The 10,896-nt window shown below is 35.6% G+C and overlaps 1 protein-coding gene across 2 annotated transcripts in view; it reads right to left on the reverse strand.

The window, feature by feature from the left end:
* The window catches only part of ZNF280D (zinc finger protein 280D), a 24,013-nt gene extending 14,020 nt beyond the window's left edge, over positions 1-9,993 (reverse strand). For both annotated transcript variants that reach the window (XM_009575681.1, XM_009575680.1), the window contains exons 1-9: positions 9,820-9,993; positions 9,287-9,387; positions 9,044-9,190; positions 8,312-8,446; positions 6,489-6,733; positions 5,149-5,289; positions 3,408-3,470; positions 2,694-2,812; positions 2,466-2,502 (exon numbers count right to left, since the gene is read on the reverse strand). In XM_009575681.1, the coding sequence (XP_009573976.1) occupies positions 2,466-2,502; positions 2,694-2,812; positions 3,408-3,470; positions 5,149-5,289; positions 6,489-6,733; positions 8,312-8,446; positions 9,044-9,190; positions 9,287-9,387; positions 9,820-9,973 (1,142 nt within the window). In that variant the 5' untranslated portion in view covers positions 9,974-9,993. The remainder of the gene's footprint in view (positions 1-2,465; positions 2,503-2,693; positions 2,813-3,407; positions 3,471-5,148; positions 5,290-6,488; positions 6,734-8,311; positions 8,447-9,043; positions 9,191-9,286; positions 9,388-9,819) is intronic.
* Positions 9,994-10,896: the final 903 nt, after the last annotated feature.

The raw sequence follows: 10,896 nt of genomic DNA on the forward strand, positions 1-10,896 counted from the left end.
TTAGCTGTATTACTAATGGCAGGATTCTGGTCCAAAGACAGTCTCATCAACACTACACAGAGCTCACAGAACATGTCTGGTCATTAGCAATAAAGATGAGTTTTACAACGCATACAGACAGTCTGATATATAATAAAAGATAGCAAAAGATACCATCTGAGAGATGCAAGAGAAGATCCAAAAGCGTTCAAGATTGTAACTATGAGTCATTGTTTCCGATGATGAAGTGATTCTGAAGAGCCCCATAAACAAGCCATACCTCACCGAATTATAGATCGAAGAATGGGAAGAAACATTCATAGATCATTGAGAAACTACACAGCAAAAGTTACGAATATTGTCTGCAAGTTCCTCTTCTTCCAAAGCAAACGACAGAGTACCATGAAGAACCATCCCGCAAAAAGATGAACATTTTTGTGTGTACTTTGTACTGCAAATAACGAATTAAGAAATTTGCTACACAGGTATATTCATGCTCTTAGGATTAGCAATTCTTGTCCAAAGTATAAGAGAATTAGTATACAGAATAGGACAAGATTTACTGAAATTAATGAAGTCTTAAGCATGACAGTTTCAAAAAGCGCCATCACAGATTGTATCACCTCATGTAGTACCAGTAACTAATCTTATGCCAACATCAGAGCTCTCAAAAATAATGGCTATCTGCATCTGTCCTAATATAACAGCTTGCAGAAACAAACCTGCACATATTCTTGACTCTACTTCCAATCTTTTCAGTACTTGCCCATCTGTTTCTGAGTAATACATACTTTGTATATTCAACATTCTTAAATATTTTCATATGACACCTCTGTAATATATTCAAGACAGCAAGATCCTTGTGCAGTACTAACAACAGCCTGCCACAACTGTACCTCTTTTCCCACCGTTCAATACATCTATAACCTTTCCTTACACCTAATCCCAGCTCCAAGGAGAAAAGCTAAGGTTATATCACAGCTCAACACTTTATTTTTCCATTGTTGGAATTTTACTGAAATCTGAACTGTTAAAGGACGCAAGCTACCCTGGATTAATTAAGGGAATATAGCTCACCCTCCTAGATGACTCTTTCCAGTGTTTTGTCCAATTTCAATATTCTGTGCTCCAAAATCAGAAATTTCATTTTTCAAATGGCTTTTTGAAATGCTTTCCCAAATTAACTTCCCTCCCCTGTTCATTCCTGCCAGAATATTTTCAATTCTTTTTAATAATATCTATTAGTCATCCCATCAGACCACCAGTTTTATTCAACTGCATCACATGCTAAACAGCTACTAGCAGAGGTTTGAAGTTTATAGCACATATTTTGCGCTACTATTACTCATAGCCAAAGATAAGTATTTCTATGTTTGGATCAGATGACAGATTATTCCGGTATCCCCTCTTACTGGCCACTTTATAGAAACTAAGAAAGAAAATACTTAATAGTTATGAATAACCTATTGGGGATATTTCTAACACCCAGTGAAGGCTGATGTATGCTTAGAGGCCTAAGAACTTCACGCTCTGTTGGAAGAGTTCTCATCATGCATGAGAATATGTAATCCCTTTTAGAATCCTGCTATAGGCTAGATGGACTCAATGACACCTTGTTGTTAAATCAGGGTTAAACTATTTTCTTCCATCTTTTAAAATATCTTTCTTTGCAGTCTAATTGACATTTTTGTTCCTGTGTTCCAGAATGGTTTACAGAGAACTCAAATGTTTGATTCAACTGACACACCTCTGAACCTTCAATTAAGGCATTAGTAGGCTCACAACCTACATTGTAAAGCCTCAGGTATTGTTCCAGGATAATCGGGAACAGCTTGGCAGGTCTGATTCTTCTAAAAAACCTCCAAGCAAACCCTGCAACACAATCTCCACAATACTGAAGGTTCTTTTTCAAATCCTTAAAAAAACTGAAAGCCAAAATCCTCATATTCATTTTTCTTTGAAAGTCAGAATTAAAAAGTTAACACAAAACAGCGTACCTTTGTCATATAAATAACATAATTTTGAAAATAATTTGTAAAGATTTATAAAAGATTAAGACTGAATTTGTCCTACTTCAATAAAGGTAACTTTTTAAAAAATTCATACTAATATTACATAAAGAACATAAACCGCTCATTTAATAAAGCTAGTATTAAAAGCAAGTTGAAGTAACAGTCTCACTATGTCTAGACTTAGAAGTCAGGATTGAGAAGTTCTAATACTGCAAGAATTATTTATATCTCTTTGGCCAAACTGAACAAAAACCTGGTTTTGATTCTGGCTGCAGTACATAATCATTTTACCTCCCCATTCATGTAATTGTGGACATGGCAAGAGCAAAAAGCACTAGTAAAGCAAGGGTCTATGTTCATCCATACATTTCAAATTCTATGAAATTCAAAAGAAACCCAAGTTTAAAGTGCAAATTTTGGCCATCTGTCACTAAACTAATAGAAATAAACATTGAGCAGTAAAACAAAACTTACTCAGATACTTGTTCAGCAGTTGGGATATCTACAGAAACTGAAAATAAAAATAAAGGATTTAATTAAAAATATTTTAAAATGTGGAAATACAGACGTACTCACTTTCAAATCCAAGTACACAGAAATAATGACAATGCAACTGAAAAAAGGACTGTGATAACACAGACACATCCACATGTAAGTATTTATATATGTATACTATGTAAAAAAGACACTACATGTACTCACCTTTCTCTATAATAACTTGACACGTATGAGTATGGCTTTCACTTAGATGTGTGGCCATGCTATCTAAGCCAGAAACATCAGTCAGGAAATCACAGTTAAGACATACTACAGTCACACCTCTAGAGAAGAGAAAGTAAAAAGGAAGTATAAATACAACATGCTTGTGAAAACAGTTTTCTTAACTTACAGCAACTGGACAGACTATTAAAGAAAAAACATTTCCTGCAACTTTAGATGAGATGACTCACAAAAACATATTCTTACTTTTTATACTGCAACTAGCACCTGGAAATCCCAGTCAACGACCAGGGCATCTCCATGCTGGATGTAGTACAAAAAACACCACTTTAGACAGAATTTATCTATAAAGCATGAGTTCCTCAGTTTTCATTGTTTGGTTTTTTTGTTTCCCTCCCCGCCCCCATTTTGCACATTATGAATAATTGGAAAATAAAGAAATAGAAATATTTTTAAAAACTGCTCAGGGTTAAGAAAGAAGATAATAATAATAAATAATAAAATAAATGTGGACAACTAACAAATATTTGTCACTGAACAGAACACTGCTAGTGGAAGAGCTAATGTTTTTATTTCCCTGCTCTTTCTAAATTGTGGAAGCCTAGAAATTCAAGAGGCTCCAATCTCATTTAACTAATAAGTTCACTATCAGAAAGTAAAAACATAATGATCTGGAACAGAAAAAAGCTGAATTACCGTAGCTCTTCTGAATGCTTCTTATAGATCCAAAATCTTTTACTTGGACGAGCACTGTGAAAACTAAATACAAGAAAACATTACCACTTAGACTGGTTTTCTTGAGTACATTACTCCACATATCCCCTACACTGTACATGGTACTGCAATTTGCTTATGACAAGGCATGAAAATAGAAGGCTCAATTACTGACCTGCATTATTCTAAAACATTAAATTGCTGAAAGCTCACAGGCTTGTGAATCTCAGCTCTAGTTTAAAACACTGGTTCTCTTGTAAATAATGAGTTTGGGAGGGGCAAGGCTTAAATTCGTCAGCACAGTCCTGCAAGAACATAGCTACATTGCTTCCATCAGCAGTTTAGCTCTTGAAGCACCATGGCTGTAGCTATATAGTGTTCCACAAAAGAAGTGAAGCTTTGCTGAACTCACGTTTCCTAAAGAGATGGCTTTAAATGAGATAAATCACATTTTCAGACAACATCTAAGTCCTCTCATATGCAGGTTAAGTATGTGCCAACACTGTACTCCCATATGAAACAAAAAGCAAGCAGCTGAGTACAGGGGCTGCTACTGCAGAAACACCCTCTTCTCTAACAGCCTTCCTCCTCACCATCCCTTGTTCCTTACACTTGCCAGAAAAGATGATGATAGGTACTGCAAGGGGTCGAAGCAGGGGTAGCATTAGTGCATCAACGAGACAAAGGACAAAAGACTGGCTATTTTACTGCATGGTTGAATTTGACAACGCCCAGAACATGGGCAACAGTAGGAACAGTTTACCTTAGATCCCCCTCTCCCCTTCTGGAGTAAACTTTCTCTTGTACAATCAGAATTAATTTTTATTGTTTTTTTAAGCATGCAACCAATAGGTTATATAAAAGCATGTAAACTATTTCAGCCTAGGACTTACATGAGCATTGAAATTAATATGAATAGGTTAACATATAAAATACATACAAAAACTTTTAAAGACTTGGGTCACAAATTCAAGAATTCTAGCATTCAAAAATGCCAAGGCATTTTATACATACATGTATTTAAAAAGACAGCTGCGTTCTGTATTTTTCCACAATACATTTGGCTTGTTCAGGGCACAGGATTAACAAGTAGGTTTTCAAAATTTTGTTTTACTGTCACTGCTACCTGATTTGTGTCTAATTATTGCATAGTATAACTCTATTGCTCTGAAAACTAATGCATTTGTTTTCTTAACAGGCTTTTTTACAGCCATCATCACTAATACCCTACACTGCCTCACAATCAGTGGCAAACCTCCTGCAAAATGAAATGTTATTTTTACAGATGACGAGAAGTAGTGTAAGAAAAAGTATCCACTTGAGTATGCTATTTGAGACATCCTTTACACGGTATTCTGAGCACAGATTTCATTAGCAATAGCTGTGGCTGTATGCATTCAGCACTTGTAAAATCAGATGAGGTATTCAATCTGAAACCCAGAGAACACATTAGTCATTATTTGTTAAGTCTGGCTGAAATGATTATGGAAGATCCCATAGAAACTCTGAAGCAAAGAAAGAATACTGCCTGAACCACTGGATTTTTAAGGCAAAACAAGAACACGGGGTTAGGTCCACATTACAAAGTAAAAATCCAACCTTACACATTTCCCTGCCAGTCCTATGACCCAGTTCAAAATTCAGCTAACAGAAACACTTAACACACCTTATATGAATTTAGGAAGTATTTGATAACCCAATAAAAATTTTGAAGAGTTCTTACCTCATCATGTGATTCACATAGGCTTTGCTACAGCTAGTGTTGTATCTGCATAAGCTACAGTGGACATAAGCAGGAAAATGGCTTGCAAAATCTTTTATTTCTGAGTAACACTCAATGCATTTGTGAGCTCCCAAACGATACCTAACAGTAATACGAAAAAGTTAATAGTTAATATCAACACTTTAAGACAAGATAACTATTTTGAGCTTTTTGCTTTAAGTCAGTAGCAAGCTTGCCTACATTAGGGAAAAAAGGAGGAACTTAAAAATGTATCAGTTAAATACTTATTATAGGTTATGTTAGCATACATGGAAAAAACTTTGTTTTTTCTTGAATTACACTGTCATTATGACCTTAATAAAAAAGTGAAAGTTAATGTAACCATCTATTATTGGCCACTCCTGGAAACAAGATACCACAGTAGATGAGAACCTCCAACTTCAGCTGCTGCTGTTGTCTTTATGTACTTGAGAAAGATTTCAAAGAAATGCTTCATCCACCACAATGCACAGGAAAAGCCTTTGGTTCTCCTGTCACCCCTGATATTCCCCACAAGCTCTGAAATGTGTACAAAGCAAGAATGTAATCCTATTCTTCCCCGATTTTGCTGGCCGTTTTTGGATGTCTCAGAGAGCTACACACTGTGAGTGTTAGCACCTTATTGGAAGACAGACATCTACAGTCTTTGACAAAGAAAACTGCTAACTCACCTTAGCCAATGAAATTATATTCTAGTCCACAAAACACCCATTAAATTATTAATATAAGAATAGCAAAACCCAGTAAATTGTAAATATAAGGACAGCATTCTTCCAACAGCTTACTTTTACTTTCTTGATTTTTTTTTTAGTAGCTCCCCAAATCAAGGTATCCTCTAGACAGACAATATTTAACCTTTTAAATAACAGGTTCAAATAAAATCCTTAAAAAACTGAAGGAGGAAAATACTTTTCCCTCCATAAGAAAACTTGCAAAGAACACCCAGGCAGATGTATTCCCCTCTACAGGTCTCTTTTAAACATAAATCTGCTGAATGAGTCAGTATTTCAAGAGTCTGTGGCTCTGTGCAGAGAAAAATTCTAAATTTAGAACAGAAGAGTTTCCAGAACATCTGTTCTTCCATCATAAAATAGTCTACCACCAACAAAATTGGTGAATGAAAATTCAGAATTATAATCACAGTACCAGCCTGTGGAAAGTCTATGTGCCTGTTTTTTCTGCAAAACTGAAGTGTCAAATCTTCTGTATTACAGTATTAGAAGTTATGAAAAGGTAATTAAGTGATCAGTTATTTATATTCAGAGTATACCTTAAAGATATTTCTAATGCTAATATTTTACCTTAGATTATGCAATGCTGTATTTGTAACTTCTTTTTTTTTTTTGCTGTTGGTCCATGCATTTTGCTTCTTCGATGTAGTTGGTTTTGACTTTGCTTTTGACTTATTTGTATTAGATTTGTTATGATTTTTAGTGGTTGTATTTTTAGCTTTAGGTGATAACTGAAACGTGGAAGTGCTTGTACTAACAGAAGATGTAGCTGACGATCCTGATTGAAGAGATCCAACAGATGCTCGAATAGTCACCTGCAAGTATGAAATTAAAAATTTTTCCATTTAGATTTAAGCTAAGTCCCCATTTCTATTTATCTCAAAGTTTAAGTCACTTTAGGACAAAAATCATAGCATAAGAAACACTCCTCAATAAAGACTGCTTTGAAAAATATGAGATGCTGTTGACTAGAGTAAACCTAATCTCAGTAGTCTACTGGATGCTTAAAAAGCTTTTGTTTTGGTAGAAGTAGTTAGCCATGACAAAACACACTGCCCTCTTTTCAGACCTGCAACTGGCTACATCCTGCTTTCTTAAAACAAAAAAATGTAGCTGTGGAAAAGAAACAGAAAGGTCAGGCCAATTAGCCCTACTAAGACAACTATCAAACAATCCCATCGATGCCTGGATTTAATAAAAGGCCTGTGTCTTGTTGCCTCATGATCAGCCAATCTACTTCCTTCAGATATTTTTGCTCCTTATCCTAGACCCTCAAGGAGTAATTCTGGTTTCTGACCTCTCATCTGGTATTACAGCACTCCCTTGTCTTGTCCTTAAATTTGGTTCTCCAGTTTTCACTTGCAGCATGACTCCTATTATACTTCTTGCCCATACTCATAGTTTAGAAGTACCTCATTTTCTAAACCTGATTCCAAGCTCTTCAGTCTCATCATCTACATCCTGTCAAGGTCTACTAACACCAAAATTTTAATATAACCTAAGCTTTTATTAGATCATGAAGACCCTGAAATCTTCAGAAAACTGAGGTATTGTCACAGAATAGAGAATCAGTGCTTTACATTCTGTCAAGCAACACAATCAACATCAACTTCAGTCATTTTCCCTTCTTGATTCTACAGCAAGTGAACTGTGAAGAGCTGATCAAAATGTTAATTTTCTTCTTCCTTTCAACTGAAAGGACATATATCTTCACACTTCATTAAAAAACTGTAGGAGAAGTCCTGAAATCTACGGGTAAATCCTAGTCTAAATGGTTCCTTCTCAAGAAATGGAAGAATGATTTAAAGACAGTCTAAGTGTTCTGAGGGGACCCAAGTTTACTTCATAAAACACTTAAATTGTGGGATTTTTTTTCCCCCCTTCAAATGCTGGAGCTAAAAAACCCCTGGTGAACTCAGTTTTAAGTACATATTGTCTACGGAGAAGTAGGTCTTGCACTCTATATGATTTTTCACCACCACCTTCCACAGGTTGAAAGTCTTCTACAAGAAATGATGCAGACCCCTGAGACCAACAACCAGACTATCTCCTTTTCTCCTAGCACAAGAAAGGATAAATGGGAGGGGGCAAATTAACCAACAGCTCAAGAAAGCAGCAGCACTGACTGGACTACTCGCATACACATGTATGGAAGAATGGGACAGAGAGCAACACCACAGATCACCAGGAAGAAACCATAAACTGTGCCTGGCAATTCTTGCAACAGGAGTGTTTTTTAGAGTTTTAGTGTTAGAGGTGGCAAAAAAAAAAAAAAAAAAAAAATCTTTGTGTTAGAAAAGAAAGGAGAAAAGCACTTCTTTCTATTCCACCCCTTTCTCTACCAATACATTTTTTTCCTTTGTCCCGTCTAATTTTCCTGTATGAACACTTACCTTTGTTCCAGGAGGCAATCCTTCTAACTGTTTGGGTTTCCTAAATGTTCGGTGATGCTGAGTCTTGTGATCCATTTTTTCTTTGCATGTCAAAAATTGCAGTCTGCACTTAGTGCAACGGTATATTCCTTTTTTCTTTTAAAAATGGAAGACAATCTATAGTAAGCATGAAGGTCATGATAAACAAAACTCCAACCCTAGCTTGTCTCAAGCAATGGTCATCCAGTTTCTAAAACATCAACCGGACAAACTCCTAATATTGTACAAAGCCAAGATACTGTGTAGGAATTAAAAGAGAGAATATTTAAATACTTGAAAATGCAAGGCAGTATCATTATTAGGAGGAGGAGGAATCAGGTTACCAGTTCTAAGAAGACAATACTTCATAATCTTTTTCTCTACTTGAACTACTGAAAGGTTTGCTAGTGACACTCAAGAAAAGCAGAACACATCACTACAACTTAATGAAGAAACCAAACAGCCAAGATATTCTTTCAAGGATAGTCAGAGATTTTTTTATCAGGGAGCTGCAGTCACACAAACCCACAACAAATTCTAACGACTCCCTTAAAGACTTTTCAAAAGATGCAGTCATAATTCTTCTACCGTATTTTATTAACTATTCTTATCCAGTAACAACCATACAAATCAGTTACGCTTTTTTTCCAGAGGAAGATTCATGACATATATTTAGCTTTTTTTTAGCATTAAGGATTGAAAATATCTGCTTACCTGATGCCTCATGTAATGGTGCATATATGGTGCTCCAATTTTAATTACTTTGAGGCAAAATGGGCATAACAAATGTTTTGTATTTTCATGAACTGTTCTAAAATGTGTTTCTACATCCGAAAAAGCTGAGGATCTGTAGTTGCATACCTAAAACAAAAAGGTTGACTTTCTTGTTAAAAGTTTATTAACAGTAAAGACAGGGGGGTGGTGTAATCTAAATACAAAACAATCACTCTGAGATACCTGGCAAACATACGGCATTTCACCTGGCTTATGATTGTCCTTCATATGTTGCAAAAGAACTTGCTCTGTTTCAAAGGATAATTCACAGATTTTACAAATTGCTAGAAAAAGTGAAAAACAAGAAAAAAGTAAAAATTTGTTTGGGGTCATAAGTAGATAAATTATAATATGTATGTACATGTGAACTGTATAAATCTATAAAGGTAAAGCAATCTAACGATTATTCTACTCTTCAGAAGAAACTCCCTGTACAACTTCAGGAAGCCAGGAGTGCTAGGCCCTTAAACAACATGAATTATTGCAGTCAAGCTTTCAATTAAAACAAAACAAAAAGCTTTTAAAAATATTTTTTTCCTACACACATTGCTCTAACATAAATTGAATGAGTGCTCAGCTCCTATATTAAATCTCAAGATTATTGCTCTTAAAGTACAAAGCTTTATTCTGAAGTAACAAATCAGCAAAGTAAAAGTCAGAAAATATCTAAAAATTTTAGGTCACACAAAGATTCAATGTGATACAATCCAACTTACTAGATGACTCGTAAGGCGTGTGTGTACTTTCAATGTGGCACTGCAGCTGAAATGGGGTGGGAAACTGACGGTAACAGTGCTGGCAGGTGGTGTGGCTTTCCCAACTTTCACTGCTCTGCTTCTCGAGCTCCAAGTGATGTTTCATGTGGTTCATAAACCTTTAATGATAGTGAACAGGTGCAAAAAACTACATTTTAAAATTCACTATACATGACATATCACATGCAAGATGTACAGGATTCTTTAGAAACTTTACTCTGTAAGGACTTCTCAATTTCAAAAAAATCTAAGGAAGTGTTCATTAAAAAAAATAAATAAAAGGCAACAAAGTTAAGCAAGCCGAAATCATCTTTCAAAGCTTAAAAAAAAGTCTTGACTACTGTAAGGAACATACAACATATCTGAAACATGTTCTTAGACTAAGCAATCTACTGCATTCTTCATGTTTGCTTAGACAAAATTCTTGCCTTGAAATAAAGAGAAATTAGCAAAGGCAACAACAAAACATGTCAGCTGTTCACACTTCACCACCACCAGCCTCAAAGCCACATTCCAAAGCAAGTATAACTCTAGCACTGCTGAAAACTATTAAGTAGCAAGAACATATCTGCAATTAGGACATTATAGGTTTTTCTGAAACCACCTCCATTCAAAACTGGCAAGGTTCCAGGAGCTTTCTTTGTATAAAGCATTTAGGACTGAAGTTGAATTATGAAGGACAGTTATCAAAGAATGCCACTGTGTAGCTGACAATCAAGAGTATGAGAAACTTGGTGGTATGTTACTGCTTCAAGTTACCACCTTTTCCTCATTAATATGTCCACCTATCTGTAGTAGGAACCTATTCTGGCTGAGAAGTCTAGGCACTCATGACAACGTTGGCAGGTCACAGTTACTCGTGGAGCAGCACAAGGACAGGTTAGCTGCACAACCTGCTATTGTTAAACTTCAAAAACTGTTCTAGTTTGAATGTGCTTCATTTCAGTACAGCCAGAGGAACTATTAAATGTAGGTCACACTCACAAAAGGAATGTAACTCTCAAAGTATTGACCTTGGAATTTGAAAAAACAGATGAG

This window comes from Fulmarus glacialis, unplaced genomic scaffold (assembly GCF_000690835.1).
Source record: "Fulmarus glacialis isolate BGI_N327 unplaced genomic scaffold, ASM69083v1 scaffold14894, whole genome shotgun sequence".
NCBI lineage: Eukaryota > Metazoa > Chordata > Aves > Procellariiformes > Procellariidae > Fulmarus > Fulmarus glacialis.